The following is a 19,807-nucleotide window of genomic DNA, read 5'->3' on the forward strand; positions in this document are numbered from 1 at the left end:
AAAACTTAGAATATAACTTAAACTAGATGCCTCAAGTTAAAGTAAATAACGTAAACTTAAGTACTAAAAGAAGCGGAGCAGCATGCGGAGATGGAATACTTACGCCTTCCAAAGCTGGCTCACCAGATCGTAACATATGGTACACGTCTCATGGTACCAGACCTGGATGTCCCCGTGCGGAGTCGCGCATGGAGCATGGGACCGGCAAACTTCGTGTCCACAGGGTCCTGAAGTGTAGCGGAACATCCCGATGCTCACAGTTGGTGGCCTGTAAGTGGGAAGACACATGAGTATCTTAAAGGGAAACACTTACAGACTAAGGACAAAGAACTCGTTACATGCCGGAGCTCGGAAAAAATTGTTTGGGCATAACCCCTCCTGCATTGCCAGAATAGGCTATAATCCCGGAGAGATCCGGTAATGAAAGGGAGGGGTAGGGATGGTTTAAGAAACTTAAGATAAACTTAAAGATAACTTAAACCTACATGCAATGTCATGCAATGAACCGGACTAGGTCCAGTGAAGCGGAGTGTAGTAACTCAGCAATACGTTACGGTTAGTAAAGACCTACTGTATGCTCCGGTCCAACTACGGTGGACTATACCCTTCCGCTGGATACCAGGGCTCCGATAGGGAGGAGCTCTAGTAAGGAGGGCAAGGGCGAGATGACATACAGACTCGAGCTAGCCCGGAGCGGCAAGGAAGTAACGGAGGGGGGAAGGCCAGGGCCCCCACAACGTACCACCCGGCCGAGCCGAGAAGCGGAGAGGTCGGAACCAGTCAGGGACTGTCGGACTCCCAGGTCCCTCCGGTGGAGGGGAGAGGGGACCAGGCTCGGGCATGCGGGGCGAGCAAGGACAGACCGACCCCACCCCCACCCGACTCTAGCGGGAGAGCGGGAGAGGGGGGAGGGGGACTGGCAGGCGTCTGGTGACGTCGTTGATCACGTAGTGACCACGAGGCGGTGAACTAAGATACGGTAACCCAAGCCTAGGCCAACCAACTGATCAGAGAGAAGCTATCGGGAAGCAACCTGAACTGAAAAGCGGTAGCATATAGGCCCATATGGGCTTAAACCAACTGATCAGAGAGAAGCTATGTGGAAGCGAAACGAACTGATCAACGGTAGACTAGGCTCTACGAGCGGGAGGGACTAGCTAAGCCAGACGCTCTAACTAACCCACAGTGAAAAAACATATAAATATATAATAATAAAAATGAAAGAAAGAAGGTAAAAAGCAGGAGAAAAAATCCAGGAGTGTTCGACTAGCCCGAAAGCGAGTCTACCACTCAAAGCTAGTCAGGGGCCGATACTAAGACCTGGACTAGGGTCTGGATAGAAAAAGCCTACATAAGGTGAAATACTACATGTATGACAACCTGAGTAGACCTAACGACGTGGATAATCAAAATAGAGCGTAAATAATAAGGGATGTTCTAGGTATGGGAGACCAAGAACGAACCCAACATGCGGCAGGACCATGCTGCCATGCTTCCAGCCCCCGAGAACGTATCTGTACCTAAAAAACGGCAAATACTGTCTCGGGGACGGAAAAAAACTCGCTAAACCGTAAATACTGAGTACTTAACTTAGCTGCTGCAATAGCTGCACGCTCCATTATCGAAATCCGAAGAAAGGGCACAAAAATCACAGAGAGAAAAATAACACGTGTGGACTCGTGTGAGCTAACTGAAAAGGATGGCCACCAGAGGCGCAGCAGTCGCAAGCATGGGATTTGGAGTAGTAGTAGACGAGCTGCTCTCTGTGGGACGGCTCCCCTCTTGGAGGGTTTTGTAGTGGGAGATTTCTTTTATTGGCATTTGGCTCGTGGTAGTGGTCTCACTCGCCTAGTGTTCATACCGACACCCTCCTAGAGGGTGAGCGAGTCAGTTATACTGACCTTTTTCTTTATTTTATTTATTCTCTGGTATGTGTTAGTACATTTACCCTAGAAATAATAGATTAAAGGATATTTCGCGCAAGCGACACGAGCTGAGCCCAGAAATCCCTGAATGCCCGGGCACATGTGTTGACGAGGCCTAGAGGAATTGGAGGAATCATGATAATCAAACAAGGATACACACAAACACACTGAAACAAAGAAATCAAGGGCAAACAAAACAACTGGCTTGGGAAGGAGAGCGCAAGCAACTACTCTCCAAGGCAGTCAAAGAAAGACTGATGCGTCACGAGGTTCTATGCCTGGTCGGTGACCAGCTTCCACCTCGTATACGTATGAGTTGCCAGATGCCACATATTCCTTGTTTTACAATCTTTGATTGTTTTTAACCGGTTTCCAGCTCGTGCAAGAATATTATCCCATTGTAAAGACCTCAAGTTTTGTTAGGTATGAAAAAGTACAAAATTATTTGAAAATTTGTCATTTTAAAACATATAAACCTGCATAAACTTTTCATAAAAATTTTCACAATAAAAATATGTATAGGGTTTCCATGAGCTTGTCATTTTCCCCAATCATGTAAAATTATGATAAGTATACATTCCATGTTGCATACAGAAATAAGAACTAAAATATTCTCTTACCTGATAGTCATATTGTTCACTGAGAGAGGATCCTTCACTAGCAATTTTCAGTACATTGTCTAAATTTTGAAGAATCTTGCTACCAACATCTTCCCACATCTGTTTTCCATCAGCAAAAACTTTCATTGTCATTTTGTTATGGTCATTTGATTTAGAACCACTGGGATCTGGGGATTTAAGATTACGTGAATGCCCAATGGAAGATACATTTGGCACTCCCTCTTCAGTTTCATTATTAGGTGCAGAGTCAGAACTCTCTGAATCTATGTGACTTAAGTTTTGGCTGTCTGTAAATAAGCTTGATAAACCAGAAAGTTTATTTGCCTGGACTGAATTAAATAAAATGTCACTTTGCTGTGATTTACCTTGATTGTAAACTAAAACAAGAACAGGTGTTTTACAATGATAAGAGGATACTGCCAGCATATGATCCAGTGGATGAAAGTCTACACACGATATTGTTCTTTTTATTGGCATATTCAAGAAAGCCGCTGTAAGTTCCCCTGAATCACTATGCCATACATAAACACCATGATCTTCACTTCCTGATACTATCCATGTACCACAAGGACTGACACATCCACGTACCTGCTCCCGAACATTCAGAAAGCCAGATAATCTGTGAGTTACAGTCCAGTGTTTATGATTAATAAGCCTTATTTGTCCATCTCGTGTGTGAACAACCAATCGATAACCAGCAGGATGGTATGAGATTGAGTTTATAACTTTTCCCATTATGTCAACAATTTTCACCTCTTGTTGTAGTGACAGAACACTTGTTTTTCTTCTGTTCAATACTTTTTTATTTATTTTAACATTCCACACAAACATCACACCTTGTTTGTCTCCTGAGTACAAAACATCCCCTTCAGGTTTAAAACACAGTGCATTTACAAAGGAAAGGTGATTTGTAATTTCTTGAATGATTAAGTATCTACCTGAGGACCCACAGTACCACACTCTTATCACATGATCATAACAACCAGTTACAAGTAACTGTGGCTGAAAAGGGAAAAACTTGGCAACATAAACATGGGAAGGATGAGTCAGTATCTGACTGTTGCCACAGATTTCTTCAGGTTCAACATCCCAAACACGTACAGTTGAGTCACCAGATGCACTTAGTAACAGCTGATCTTCATCATTCCAGCACAAATCATATATCAAACCTAAATGACCTTCAAATACATGTTCTAATTTCCCTGATAATACATTATAAATTAAAATCCGTCTCTGAGCTCCACAGGCAAGCCTAAGACCAGAATGAGAAAATTTAACAACCATGCAACCGTCATCAGCATGGGGTAAGCAATGCTTAACCAAATTTGGAATTTGGAAGGACTGACTTGGCTTTCGACTCCACTGTACTGAACCCTTAGGTATCATTTCAGGACTGTTATATGATTCTCCACCTAAATGATCATTATGGATGTTCTCTGGTGAGCTCTCTCTTCCATATTCCTGCTGTGTGACCAACATTGACCTGCAAATAAAAAAAATATTCACACTCACAAAGATTTATCAAATCTTTGCAATTGGCTTTTAATGTTCCAAAATTCAAGTACAGTACTTCAATGAACACCAGGCTTTAGAAAGATGGGGAAATAAGCTTCCCCCTTGTTATTAAAGCTAACCAAGAATATATGACCATTAATGAAAGTGAAACACTGTTTCTTTAACCAGTGGAGTGAGCAGTTAATTTTTAAAATTACATCTAGCAATTATTCTACAGGAAATATCAGGTCCACACAATTGCTTCTTTCTATGAGGTAAGCATAATTTTCTTTCACAAAAAAGTAAAAAAACTTCAACATTTAATCTGTAACATATGTTCTATATTGATATAAAAAAAACCCTTAGTGAGTGGTGCTTTAAAGTCAAGACAGTCTGAGCAATTGTTCACAATCCTCTGATTAAGAATCATTTTTGAGAGGCCAGTGTTGTAAGTCTCCCACTAACCTTCCTTTAATTTCTTTTTTTTGTATGATAGGAACACAAGAAGGGAAAACTTAATGCTCTTGTCAAAATCAGGAATACAAAAACAAATATGATTTCTTTAAAAACAAAAAAATACCTTTCAAATTATACTCTATTCCTTTACATTTGCCACATGTATTGCTGGACATACATTCAGGCACTTCAAGAAAACAAGAAGAAATCCACCAGTTCCTCATGGCAACCCATGTATCCTGGCTTCACTAGCTTTCAGAGGGGAATATGAATTGCTGTTTGTGTTGTCTGCACCATCTGGAAGAACAGAAGCTGGGGAGGTGTCCAAAAAATGAATTTCATTTCTAAAAAAATATATTTTTCATCTACCATATCCCAGTATACTTTACATGAGACTTAATGGTTATTTGATAAGACTTGTGTATCTAGTACCGACTAATATAGATAAAACACAGACACAGCCTTTGTACAGTACCCAAAGGTTCTGAAAACTCACAAGGGATCAGGAATTGGACCAGAATCTTGTGGGTATTGTCATGGGATGCAGTTAACAATGATTACACAGAGTTGCAGATGAGGATACTATTAACCTAGCCCACAGGAGGGAACAAGCAAGCCCAACTCAGTGTCCGTACAAAGCCTGGATACATAGGGATGGTTGGATTCAGGAGGGGTAACTATTCATAAAACATCGGCCAGAACCAATTATGAAATAGACTTTTCAAGACGGAAACAGCAGGAAGAGGCACATCATAAACAGCATCCCCAGCTAAGGGTTAAGCTAAGATGAAGAGAAGACAGGGATGATTAGCCTGTTCCCCGTTCCTCCCTTTTTCTGTCCTGAAAACACTTGATCTGCTGTACCATGGAGCTAATTGAGAAAACAGTAGTAAGAGATTTTTGGCTAAAAATGCCAAAGAATATCTCATCAGAGCCTGACAAAAATTCTTTATGGGTTAACATTTGGTTATGTCAAAATTTTATAGAGAAGAGATGTTGGAACAGCTCTAATTTCATGACTCATAACATTCATTTAGAATGCATGGTCTTCAAAAGTATTACTATAATACAAGTATACTAATTCTTCTCAGCCAAAAACATAAACTTCTTTCTTCTATTAAGACCATGTCAGTGGAGATATACAGTTATGGGTCCCCTAGTCTAACATATTCTTCCTCACAAAACAGATTCTCAAAGGTTTGAATAGACAAAAGGAAAAAGTCTTCTTTCTACTTTAGTTAACATAAAGGATAATCAACTTGAGATTGAGAGGAAATTTACTGAGTCACAGTAAAAAAACTGATTGTGTTCTTGTATTAAAATCCAATACAACAACAGGTCAATGTATAGAACAAAAAAATAGTCTCCAGGGTCATGCTCCCCAATGACACGGTATCAATAATTTCGTCGTTGCGACACCAGTAAAAACTAACAAATTAATCAAACCCTAATGATATATGCTACTTGGATTCATAAGCCAAGCTACATAAGTGTTCTGGGACCAAGGCATGGCCCTAACCAAGTGGCTTGGCAGTCTCAGAGGATATTTCTTCCATTCTTTGGCACAAACTTTCAAGTTCTAGTAACATTCTCAAATTGTTTGCTCTTAATTTGAACTAACACACATATTGGAACTATATATTACCATTAATTGCTGACTTCAGCAACTTACTCGAGTGACATTATACAGCAGTCAGTCTGCTGCTTGCAGTACTGAAGTCCAGAGTCAATCAGCAGCCTCCTTCATTACACTCATATCAGCAATGAGTCTCACTTACTTGAAATGAAAAGCCTCTACCAAGAGACTTCACTTAATAGCCTTCAAGCATGAAGATCTAGTATGTGGTGGCAGCACCTAGGAGTGGCTGATGTACCAAAAGTTCCGCACTTCAAGAAGCTTGTGCAGGTCCATACTATCATAACAGGCCTGGTCACAAATATTGCTGGGGCCAAAGCAGAGCCATTAGTGTCATCAAAACGTAAGGTAACCATGTGAACCGTAATGGAGACTGAACAGTGAAAACAACGTATGAACTGCATGGACTTACATATTGAATTCCCTAAGGGGATACCTGGAAATTAGTGTCACACTATTTAACTCAGCTCAAAAAAGCAAGAGAATTGTTAGGTAACCAATACTCTAAGATTTTACGTAGTACAATGAAGTTAAATTAACTGACATGAAATAACACCCTTATCTTTTGGTTTAAGAATGAAGGCTTGAAGAACTGAAAAGGTGTATAGGCTTTCCTCCTCAAGGGATGAGGAGCCTGACATACTTGGATTCAACACATGGCCTGTAGTCAAAATACCTTGCATCTATAATGATTAACAAAATTGTAGTTGTTGGCACTAAGTTCTCACAAAATTTTGGATGACTTTCTCTAAACCAATTACTACCTGACTTTCTTGTAAGGTTTGTATGGAAAAGCTGTCTGGCTAAGTGGGGGAAGATTACCTAAGGTAATACAGCTAAATTGAACAGGAATGATCTGGGCGCAGAGCCTGTAAGTTTTGGCTAAGTTAGAAGGCTGAGATTGTCATCATCAGTCAATTACTGATTTGTCTCTGTAGTTCTAATGACATCCTTATGTATGCAGACATTTCCTGAAGTCAAGAGGCAGGGCATATATGCTTAAGAAAGGATACTGCAGAATGGGAAAACAAAAATCAGTTCCCTACCACCAGATCTTTAGGAATTTATTGGAAGATCACTGACTCACTGACACAACCCTGCCTCTTTAAGGAGGCATCTGGCAAAGATAGTTCAATGGATTGAGGTAGAAGGTGGGACTCTTAAGTGCAATAGGTTTAAAGGATTGTATATAAATGCACAGTATGTTTCAATAATGGTTCAAAAAATATCCTATAACAATCACTGATCTCACTCCTTGCAGCAAGGAGATTCTACATGAACCTTGCACAACTATGGATGGAAACTGGTTCATAAGACACTTGGAGGCTTATCTTCTTTAAGACAAAAATAATCTCCCTTCCACATTATATCCTCTTATGGATGTACATATATATATTTTCCAAATTATCCAATAAAACTAAATAGGCCAAATTAAAATTACCATACTGAGAGTGGCAGAGCCCCTCATCTCATCCAGCAGCTGCAAAAGAGCAATTTGGGTACTGATTTTTCTTCATTATCTAACCCTGTTCCTCATGAGTATTGTCGTTCACAAAGAAAACAATTACCAAATCAATTTTCTCAGGAGGGACTACTATATGACAGTATTTTCATACTGGGGAATAACCTTATGTAATTCCAATGAAATACTGGTAAGATATTCTGCATTCCAAAAATAAACAATACATACGTACTGTATTAGAGTAAAATACTACAGAGGACACTGCAAATATGCTTAGTTTCACACAGCAAGATTGTAAATGCTCTAAGAGGACTAAACTTAGGAAGATGTAAAGCTGAACTAAATACAGTTCCTACACTAAACTGAGAAAAGGCAAGAAAATAAGGAGAATAGATAACCCAAAAGAGGTTTTAATAATTACAGTATCCAGGAAATGCCAATGGTAAGCTGGGCCAGTAGAAATCTCATTCACAGTAAAAAAAATCACAATTTGTCGAAAATTGTATTTTTCCTAACTATACAAACCTGAGGTCCTTTAACAGTATGAATGTACTTACAGCGTAGCTGGAATTACGGCCGTTGAATCTTGAACAAGGTGGTTAGGCAGTAACTACCATGGGGCAGGCTAGCCTGCCCGGATGTAAACACTCCACTTTGCCTTTCGGCCCAGGTTCAGATTGAGGGGTGGCATGAGGTGGGCATATTTGTTAAAGGACCTCAGGTTTGTATAGTTAGGAAAAATACAATTTTCGACAAATTGTGATTTGTTCCGATACGTAATACAAACCCTCGGTCCTTTAACAATAAGAAGACTCACTGATTGGTGGGAGGAATCTGAGTGAGCCTCTAGAACTGACTGGAGTTCTGCGTACCTAGGCTAAGAGCGAGGAGGAGTGTACTGCTGCCTCTGACAATTTGATCAGAGTATAGGAGCTGCATGATCAAGAATCAGACTTCTGGGCCTTTTCAAAATGAGTGAGGGATTGTAACTCATCCGAAAAAGGGCTGTGAAGAATATTGGCGTCGAAGACATTAATGCAAAGTTCTGGGAAGGGTTTGCATTATTGTCAGTCTCTTTCCTCCCCTTGCTAGAGGAAGAAGCAGGATTGCTTCTATGATTCTGATAAGAAACATAAAAAGGATGCTATGTATAGGCTTACCGCATCAATCGTCCGACCAGCTAGTATGAGTTTGAGTCCTATCCTCAACCTGAAGGACGAGGAATGGAGAGACGAGGCGTGGAAGGGGGAGAGCCAGTCACTCTCACATCCTTCTTGTGTTAGTGTTTCTGCATATAACGTAAGATATACAGCTAAATAAAAGATTAATTTTGTATATGTATATTCGTTATACAATCTGTGCGCATGTATCACGTGGTACGTCACGTGACATGCCATGACGTCATCACAAAGAATGTAGGCCGTGAATGATTGACCTGCGGCAGTCTTCTAGGAACAGCGAGTTAGTAACATTCAGTTGGATAGATTTTTTGCGGTTGGAGAGATCATAATGGCGTCAAGCAAGTGGCCACCTAAGTTCAGTGATGAAAGCGCATATGAAAGCTGGAAGAAGGACATAGACATATGGTGTGAATTGACCTAACTGCCGAAGAGCAAACAAGCACTAGCATATACACCTGTCCTTGAAGGGCGCGCCAGAGTGGCAACCTCGGAACTGGAGACAAGTGATCTAAAAAAAGAAAATGGTGTGAAAACTATCATAGAAAAACTTGACAGTTTGTTTCTTGCTGAAAAAGGGCGTCGGCAGTTTACAGCCTTTCAAGAGTTGTATAATCTCAGAAGATCAGAGAATATGGAAATAAGGAAGTTCGTTTCTGAGTTTGAGCATGCATACTTTAAGTTCAAGAAACAAGAAATGGAACTACCTGATCCCGTAATGGCGTTTATGCTTCTTGCATCATGTGGTTTAAGTGACAGTGAGCAGCAACTAGTGATGTCAGCAATCGCAGAGGTATCGTATGATAATATGAAATCTACGTTAAACAGAGTGTTTTCTGGCAACATCGGAGAAAAAGATAGTAAGGGTGTGCAGGAATTAACAAACCAGTCACTGAGATAAAGAGTGAGCCGGTCTTCATGACTAAGGACGAGGGTGGCAGTGCAGAAACACCAGAGAGTGCTCTGTATGTTAGGGGGTACCAGCGTGGAAGAGCCAGACAATGTGGTGAGGGTGGTGCAGTGAGAGGCCGTGGAGGATGGTCACATTCAGCAAGAGGACAATCACGAGGAAAACAAAACCCAATTTGGTCCAGATGGCAAGGTGTCAAGGTGTGTAATATGTGATTCACGATTCCATTGGGCTCCTTACTGTCCAGATGCGTACGAAAATTCCGGAGGTTCGGAAGGCAACGAAAAAGGTGTAAAATCTTCGGAAACAAACAGTGAAAGTGTTCACTTGTCCCTGTTTGTTGGGTACACAGGAAATGGCAATAAGGAAGGAAAACTTAATAAGCTTGTAGATGAGGCCAAGGGCTGTGCGTTATTGGACTCAGGTTGCTCAACTACAGTGTGTGGAGTTGACTGGTTGAGTAATTTTGTTTGTGGTTTAAGCGATTATGAACGTAAAAAGATTGTGGAAAATGAATCATCATCCACATTCACGTTTGCAAGTGGTAATACTGTGTCTTCCATCAAACGTGTTTGTCTTCCTTGTTCAATTGGCGGAATCAGCGCTACCGTGACTACAGACGTGGTGAGTTGTAACATACCACTATTGTTGAGTAAACGCTCAATGAAGAAGGCTTAAAATGATCATAAACTTTGAACAGATCAGGTAAATGTGTGTGGAAATAGATTGATTTGAAGACATCGTCATCGGGTCATTATTTAATGCCGGTGTCAGCTTGACTAGGACAGTGTTGCCAAACCATAGCGCTGGCAACACTGTGGGGAAGCGATGTGAGAAAGACTGCTTTGAAACTACACAAACAGTTTGGCCATCCTACAGCTTCAAGGTTAATTAAACTTGTGAAAGATGCTGGCATTAATAATTTGGAAATTTAAAAAGCCATTGAAAGAGTAAACATAGAGTGTGAAGTGTGTCACAAGCTAAAGAAAGGCCAGACCACGTCCTGTTTTGTGCATCCCCAAGCGAGTAAGTTTAATGAAGCTATTGCAATGGATTTAAAGATTTGGGGAAAGAAATATTTGTTGGTGATCATAGACATGGCAACCAGGTACTGTGCTGCCACAGTCATTAGTGACAAGCGTGGAACAACCATTGTGAGTGAGTTATTTAAAAAGTGGATTAGTATTTTTGGTGCACCGCAAAAAATTCTAACAGACAATGGCTGTGAATTCAATAATGATGATATGAGGGTGCTAGGAGAAACATTTAACATCAAGGTTTTGATGACAACCTCTGCAGAGAGTCCATGGAGCAATGGAGTGTGCGAGCGACAGAATGCTGTGATTGGCGACACTGTCAGGATTATGGATGACAGTAAATGTACCTTGGAAGTGGCTTTGGCATGGGCAATATCTGCAAGAAATGCGTTATCCAATCACTCAGGGTTAACACCCAACCAGCTTGTTTCGGTCATAATCCTGGATTACCCAGTGTGTACACGAATAACCCACCAGCTTTAGAATTTAGTACATCAAAAAGAAATTGTGAGAGACAATTTAAATGCATTACACTTGGCTAGACAGGAGTTCATCAAATCAGAATCAAGTGAACGTTTGAGGAGAGCTTTGCGACACAACATACGTGCAAGTGATGTCAATGAACTCGAAAATGGTGATGAAGTATTTTATAAAAGAAATGACAGCCCTGAATGGCATGGCCCGGGTATCGTTATTGGCAAGGATGGGAAGCAAGTTTTTGTGCGACAAAGGTGGTGTTTACGTATGAGTACACGAGTGTAGGTTAGTGCATCCTCCTGCTAACAGCCCAATAGTGAAAGATATATGTAGCGTTGCTCCAGAGACAGTGCAAGAGGAAAGAAAACAAGCGTCGCTTTGTTACAACCATGAGTTGTGTGAGGAAGACTCTGAGGATGAAGAGTCTGTGAATAAGTCCGCAGAAGTGGAGATCGAAGAGGTGGATGTATCTGAATATGCAGAGAGAGAAAATATAGAAATAGCGACAGAAGCAGCATCAAAGGATACATCAAGGCTTTCAGTTGGTGAAAGGGTAAGAGGTATACACGTTGAAAGTGGTGAATTCAGGTCGGGTAAAATTGTCAGTCGAGCGGTAAAGCTACTGGCAAATACAAGAACTGTTATAATTTAAAGTGGGACTATGATGGAAGTATCTCTCGGGCAGATTTGAGTAAGATTTTAGTGATTTAGAGATTGTTGATGACAAACACTGAGATGATGGTTCTATTTAATTCGGATCAAGTCTTGAGTGCCAAGGAAACAGAAATTCAGAACTGGAAGGATAATGATGTCTATGAAAGAGATGAATGATGTTGGACAGATGCACTATCAGTTCGATGGGTTATTACTGAAAAATTAAAAGGGGGAAAACCAGTGGTGAAAGCTCGTTTAGTTGCGAGAGGTTGGTTTGAAGAAGACAGCACAGATTTGAAAAAAGATTCTCCTCACGTGCTCCAAGGAGGCGGTGCGTTTGGCTTTGTCACTGGCCGCTACACGTCACTGGGACTGCCACACCATGGATATAAAAGCAGCATACCTGCAGGGGGACAAGATTGAAAGAATTGTACACCTGCGTCCTCCACCAGAGTTTGAGGAAGGTAAGCTGTGGAGGTTAAAGAAGACTGTTTACGGCTTGTGTGATGCCACTCGACAGTGGTATTTGAGTGTTAAAAATCTGCTGCTAAATCTGGGAGCTAAAGTGTGTACACTTGATCCGGCGCTGTTTTGGTTACGTGACGGCAACGCTGAAGGAGTGGTGTGCATTCATGTCGATGATTTTTTGTGGGCAGGAACACCAGAGTTTAAGCGACAAGTGATTGATCAGTTGAGAGAGACATTCACCATAGGGAGCTCAGAGACTAAGGCCTTCAAGTACGTTGGAATAAATGTTGTATCAAACAAGAATGGCAGCATAGCTCTTGACCAGTTTCAGTATGCAATGACCTTGAAACCAATACCTGTGAGTAGACAACGGCTGCGGTGAAGTCTGCAGAGCTGTCTGACTCGGAGAAATCAGAGTATAGAGCTATGATTGGACAGTTAAGCTGGATTGCTACTCACACCAGACCTGACATTTCATTTGACGTGTGTGAGTTAAGTGGGTTACGTTGCAATGCAACAGTGTCAGATTTAATGCGACTCAACAAAGTCATAGAGAGAGTAAAGACTGATAATGTTAAATTGTATATGCCAAGGATGAGGAATCTTGAAGAGTGTCACCTCGAGTGTTTTTCCGATGCCTCGTTTGCCAACTTAAAAGGAAATGGATCACAAGGAGGATTCGTGATTTTCTTACGGGATAATGATATGGAGAGATGTCCAGTATTCTGGCAAACAAGAAAAATTAGAAGAGTTGTCAAGTCCACCCTATCAGCTGAAACAATGGTGCTTTTGGAATGTGCAGAGACTGCAGTATACCTGGCTAGAATTCTGTGCAAAATTTCTGGATGTAGGAGCATGAAAATAAATGTTTTGTTGACAATAAAAGCCTCGTTGCGACGCTCTTCATTCCTACAAGAATGTGGAAGATAAGAGATTGAGAATTGACATAGATGTTTTGCGAGACATGCTAGAACGTGGTGAAATTATGGAAGTGGTCTGGGTAGATGCATCACAGCAACTTGCGGACTGTCTGACAAAGAGAGGGGCATCGACCGAGCGGCTACGTGCTGCGGTCAGCAGAGAATGAATGAGACGACAGCAGTTAAAAACTCCTCGCTCCTTCCAAGACAAAGAAAAGAAGGGGGAGAGTGTTAGTGTTTCTACATATAACGTAAGATATGCAGCTAAATAAAAGATTAATTTTGTATATGTATATTCGTTATACAATCTGTGCCGCATGTATCATGTGGTACGTCACATGACATGCCATGACGTCATCACAAAGAATGTAGGCCGTGATGATTGGAACTGCGGCAGTCTTCTAAGAACAGGCGACGTTAGTAACATTCAGTTGGATAGATTTTTTGCGTTTTAACACTTCTTACCACCTTACAACTGCACACCATGGATGAGATGCAACTTGTCCTCTTGAAGGAGCTGGGTAAGCAAACACATCTTGCAAGCATCCACCGCTGGTCCAGGAAAATGAGGTTCCAAGGACCTGTGGGCAGTCCGAAGGGAAAGAAGGATATGGTCGTAATGACCTATCCATCTTCCTGTCCGACATATTCTTCGGAGTGATGTCCAGTACCCATGATGGTCTATCCGTCTGCAGCGAAGTCTCTCGCGGTCTCGTATCCCACTGCAGCGAAGTCTCTCGCGGTCTCGTATCCCACTGCGGCGAAGTCTCTCGCGGTCTCATCGTCTCTGCAGTGGATAAAGACACCGACACTCCATGGTGGATGTCGATAGTTATGGGTACCAGAACACGCCAGTGGGACGATGTAATAACTGATCTGGATCAACTGGTTACAAGTCCACAGCGTAGCTCGTGACGGTCTCAGACGCTTCGACAGCTGCCGACTGACTGTGTTCGGTCGTGTGAGGCGAGCTGTCCATGCATCCGAGGCGTAGTCACGTGACCCTCACCTTTTGAAGGGTTATGCCGAGAGACCATACAAATCGTCGATCTGTTGCCACTGATGCTGGAAGGCGAGATGATGATTCTCTCAAGGCATTGCCAACCCAACAGACGAAAGTCAATTGCCTTCTAGAGACCGAGGTCCCTGATGGCAAGACAGAGGTTCTCATAGTAGTTGAATCTTAACAAAGGAGAAACAATACTATGTGCCGTTGAAGATGAAGGCGATAGGTGAATGGAGACCTATGTCTTCACAGCCGAATCGAGAGAAGTTAACTCTCAAGATTCTGAATGTAGAAAAGTCCCGCTGATGACACCAATCCGCGAAGACGGCTTAATCCCTGTTATTTACAAAGGACTGAAAACGCTGAAACCGGCTACTTCATTGCTGCTCGGTGAGTTGCAATGAAAGCGGAGCCCTTTTTAGTAATGAAATCACAGGGATTATACTGCCAGAAGAACCGCTTCTCATGGGCTGAATCATCATCATCTTCTTCCCAGCTTTATCCAGGGAGGACATCTATATACTTGGAAGTATATCTGGCAGGGTGGGCGGGGAACAGGTGATGTCTTCCTTTATACATCTACAATTAGAGGTGAAAAATTGCACACCTACGAATACGAGATATATTTAGAAGACAAACTCAGATGTCTGAAAAAATCATTCCGCGTCATCGCAGCGGCAGGTGCAATACAGCAGGAGACTAGGCTACAGACTTCTGTTACCGTGCAGTAAACAGAAAGATGATAGCGAGTCTAGTGAGATATCTCTGTCTGAAAATTCTCGCAATGTCAAAGGCGATGCAGTAGAGATGGTCATCCACGTATGCAAGAATTCCAGCCAACCAGAGACCTAAATCTGTGATTGCCGGGCAGAGATTCGGTTCGGTAGTCAATCATCGCAGAGGAGAGAGACATAATCCAGCCGTGCTATCTCAGAGAGCCAGCTGGTACGGGGCTGCAGCAGGCAGCCCATACACCGCTAGCTCTCGCTCACATGTCATCCTGAGTTGCCAGGTAATCCATTCCAAGAAGGAATGCGTTCGGCTACAACCATCGAGTGCAAAAAATACGCTCGAGCATTTGCATTTAATCGAAATGGATTTCGGTGAATGCACGCTGAGGTGTTGTTGTAATAACAATACCATAAGTATCTCAAAATCGAAACTGGTAACTCCTGGGAGGCTTGCAGGGCAGTCCCGAGTTGCAGTTCCATTAAGAAGATACTATTCGTCTCAGTCACAACCCGTAGAGTTAACTACGATATATGCCTACACCTCGGACAATTCTACTGATAACAGAAGCATGTCGCGAGGGCAATATACGTAGTATATTTGTAGGTTCCTGTACATAGATCTCCATCCTAAATTCTCTTCCATTCGAGGAACAAGAATAAGGACTGGAAGCCGACACCCTTCATTCTCTAATGAAGAGAGCGAAGGAGAAGTTTTCCCAAAGGAAGACTTCTATGGTGATAACAGGATACCGAAGACGATAGTTTAAGCCGAACTGGATGTTCCCACTCGTTCTTCTCTATCCCGGGGTTGGCCGCCTACTGAGGCGACTGACCGTCAGGTCCATCCAGGCTGAGCCCCTCCCGAGATATTCTTCCTTCAGCAGCAGTACTTCGCTCAAACGCTAAAAATTCTATGAATTCGAGCATTCGGCGAGATTCCCGATAATCGTAGTAACAATTATCTGGGATTCTTGTCTCGCCCACTCTGGACCGTGGTTTCACCCAAGTGTTTGCAGATCGTAGAAGACCAGAACACTCGGAGAGTGCTAGAAACTCCAAAGAATTCTAAGCGCTCGGCAAAACCCCCACCGAATTCGTCAGCTGATCATCGGGTGGTGGTCCTCCCGATTTCCGTAGAAATCGAGGATAGGGCAAGATCCTTCCTCAATGATGGGGACTTGCGTCCGGTGGGACCCGAAGGTTCCCCCAAGAACGCAGTCCCCGACGTGGAATCCTACGGAGAACGCTCTGCAGGATCCCTCCCCTTTCCGTCGCAGTCATAGGGAGAGAGGGAATGGGGGAGGAAAATTGGATACTCGCTCGCCTTCCCAGCGGAACTAGCAGTAGGAGAAGCGATTACGGGCAGCCATCACCGTACGGTGATGGCCGCTCAGAGTCTAGGAAAACGTTACCGTCTGGAGAAAATCCGTCTGGAGAAAACGTTTTCCCAAGGAGGGTTATGAACCCATACTGTAGGCTAAACGTCTGCCGCCACCGTGACCGTCGTTCTGGGTGGGCATGAGTGAGCACCCTGACAGGAGAGAGCCGATACCGTCCTCCAACGTGTCCCAGTCCTCGTCGAGGTCGAAACCTCTCAAGAGGTCCATAGGGGGAGCCCACCCTGGTCTCTGTGTGCGTGGTCCAGCCGGACCGTCACGTGAACGGCAGTGATGGTCACTCGGAGAGTCTGGGAAGCGTCATTTGTCCTCGCCAGCCCCCCCTCGATCTCCTCCAACTACTTGAGCGAGGATCTGTTGGTCCCAAGACCGAACCAGGCTCGTGGCCGGACCATAAGAAGTGCATTCATCACGGTCACTCATGTTCGCCTTGTGTTCCTCCCGGTTGTAGCCCTGAGGAAAAGGTTGAAGGGACAGTGGTGAGGGAGACCTGACGCTCCTACCTTGCCTACTAGCAGAACCAGTAGGCTGAGAGGACTGCAGGCGATCACCAACCCACGGTGGCGATCGAGCTGCAGGTCTGGACCAGCAGTCTTTTTGCGGAGAAACGCTGGACCAAGGAACGGAGCGTCGGTCTCGTGTCAGGGGAGCTGCTACGAGAGCTCCTCCCCTGCCTACCAACAGAACCGGTAGGCTGGGAGGACTGTAGGCGATCACCAACCCACGGTGACGATTGAGCTGCTGGTCTGGACCAGCGGTCTTCTTGCAGAGAAACGCTGGACCAAGGACGGAGCGTCAGTCTCTTCAGGAGAGCTGCTACGAGCGCTCCTCCCCTGCCTACCAGCAGAACCGGTAGGCTGGGAGGACTGCAGGCGATCACCAACCACGGTGGCGGTCGAGCTGCAGGTCTGGACCAGCGGTCTCCTTCCGGAGAAGCGCTGGACTGAGGACAGTAGCGTCGGTCTCGTGTGTCAGGGGAGCTGCTACCAGTCATGCGAGCCATCCGGTCCTGGTGGGAGCGACGGTCGGGTGACTGGTAGTGTCCACTAATGCGGTGAGAGCGAGCACCGTCCTCTCGATGCGCCCAGGTGAGGTTGGACCAAGTCTCCATGGCGAGGCTGAACCCAGGTACAGGCGAGGCTGAACCAGGTCCAGGCGAGGCTGAACCAGGTCCAGGCAAGGCTGGCCCAGGAGAGGTTGAACCAGGTCCAGGCGAGGCTGGACCTGGTGGCCATGGGGGGGAGACCTCTTCCCAGCCTCGCTACGTGAATGGTATGGTGGGAACGTCACATCATAACTGGGAACCGGCAGATCGCCACGAGAGCGATCGCTGACCTGGCGGGAGTCACCTGAGCGACTGCCACCAGTCTTCCGCTCCGTGCCTGGGTCCTCGCAGCGAGCAGGCTCAGCTGCCTGGACCCTGGCTGCACAGTCCCCCGCGGGCGACCGTACACTCGGTACCTCTCGCGAATGAGCGGCCGAGACGGTCCCTGGCGCCGAGGCAGAGCCTCTGGCGCCAGGAGAGGAGGTACCTGTGTTAGCCGGTACCCCTCTGGTCCCCGTCATCTTCTTCCTTGCGGAAGGAGAGACAGGCCCTGTTCCCGAAGGAACAGGAGGACCAGCGGAAGCCCCAACTGTCCCACCGGAGTGGGACAGACCCTTAGAGGTCTCTGAGCAAAACTTCTTAGGGGGGGAGGAGGCTACCTTCTTCTTCTTCGTCTGGGGGTGCCTCAGAAGTCAAGGGGAAGAGCGGCAGAAGACGACAGCAACACCTTCCTCTTCTTCCTGGACTTCCTCTTCGCCAGTTTCCTCAGGACAACCGACAGGTCCTCCATCCAGGACAGAAGTTGGGGCAGTTGCCGAAGCAACACGGCCCAACTGCACTTGTCCGGAGGGACCTGCAGGAGTAGCAGTGGAGAGAAAGAAAGCTTCCTTGAGGAGGGCTACGAAACTCTTACCTGGCAGGTGAAGCGTCTGTCACCCCAGAGACTGGTCGGTTTCGATACCGTCCTCCGACTCTCCCAAGTCCTCGCTGAGGCCGAAACCTCTCTGAAAGAAAAGGATTAATTAAAAGAGGGCTGGATGGCCCACCTCCACCGGTCTCTGCATGCATGGACCCGCGGGAACGTCACATCAACCCTGGGCACCAGACGATTGCTGCGAGAGCGATCGCTGGTCTGGCGAGAGTCATCCGAGCAACTCCTACCATCTTCCGCTCCATGCTTGGGTTCTGACACGGTGGGCGTAACTTCAGCAGTCTGGACCCTGGCTGCACGGTCACCTGTAGGTGACCGTACACTCGGTAACGCTCGCAAGCCGGGCAGCCGAGACGGTTCCCTTCGGAACCGGGAGAGGAGAATACCAGCGGTGGCCGGTACCTCCATGGTCCCCGTCTGCTTCCTCCCCGAGGAAGGAGAGACGGGGCCCCATTCCCGAAGGAACAGGAGGACCAGCGGAAGACCCACCTGTCTCACCGGAGCGAGACAGACCCTTAGAAGTCTGCGTAATGAGACTTCCTAGGGGGGGAGACCACCTTCTCTTTTACAGCAAAGCTTAAAAGTCGAAGGGAGGAGGCATGAAGATACGATGATCTTGAAGAGGAGGATGACGACACTTGACGAGCTCTCTCCTCTTCCGTTTCTCCTTCTGCCAGACTTCTACCATCAGGAGTAGATAAAACCTCACAGGGCAGCGCGACAGCTTCGTCCAGTGACATAAACTCCCGGTAGTAGTGGTAATGAATAATGATTATCAGCAGGGGATCAGTACACACACTACGGGAATGGATCAGTAAGCGCAACATGCTACGAGTCATAGGCACAATTCCAAGGTTAGGATAACCAATACGAAGAGCATCCAACCAATAATGCTGAAAACACAATCACCACTAGTCTGTAAAATAAGGAAAAAAATATTAAAGTAATGAGGATACTCCTCACGCATCCAAGGGCACCGCCCTCCGAAGTGAGAGGAGATCCCCCCAACATCAACACTGCACGCCATCCTTCTACCTTCTTTCAATAGTAAAGTGAAAGGAAGAAGAAGAGAAATTACCATACAATAAAACACGGACAAACCTTTGAAGTTCCCTTCGTATTCCCAAGCGTAAGCGTAATTTCCGGATGAATACACGTCCCGTTACAGGATCAATATCACTCACGTAATTAAATACAATGTCTCATCCTCACGATAAATAAAAACATATCTCGTCCTCATGCAGGTCTGAGCCAGTGTTAAGGGGCAAAATAATGAAATAAATAATATTGGCATACCTCAGCCGCTGACTCTTAACACAAGTAGAGGAGCGGTTACAAAGGCTATCACAAAAAGTGGGTTTGTATATTAATGGAAAAACCAAGGACAAACCTTTGCTTAGCATTATATCAAACACTGTATATGCATAATTATTTAAATACAAAAAATAAACCAAAAGGAT

General features: G+C 44.7%; 1 protein-coding gene across 1 annotated transcript in view; it reads right to left on the bottom strand.

Annotated features, from left to right (window-relative positions):
• The window catches only part of LOC135219408 (jouberin-like), a gene marked incomplete in the record, with an annotated part of 390,670 nt that overhangs the window by 186,740 nt on the left and 184,123 nt on the right, over positions 1-19,807 (bottom strand). The window contains 1 exon segment of the mRNA XM_064256160.1: positions 2,546-4,028. Within this exon segment, the coding sequence (XP_064112230.1) occupies positions 2,546-4,028 (1,483 nt within the window).

Source organism: Macrobrachium nipponense, chromosome 1 (assembly GCF_015104395.2).
Source record: "Macrobrachium nipponense isolate FS-2020 chromosome 1, ASM1510439v2, whole genome shotgun sequence".
Classification (NCBI taxonomy): Eukaryota; Metazoa; Arthropoda; class Malacostraca; order Decapoda; family Palaemonidae; genus Macrobrachium; species Macrobrachium nipponense.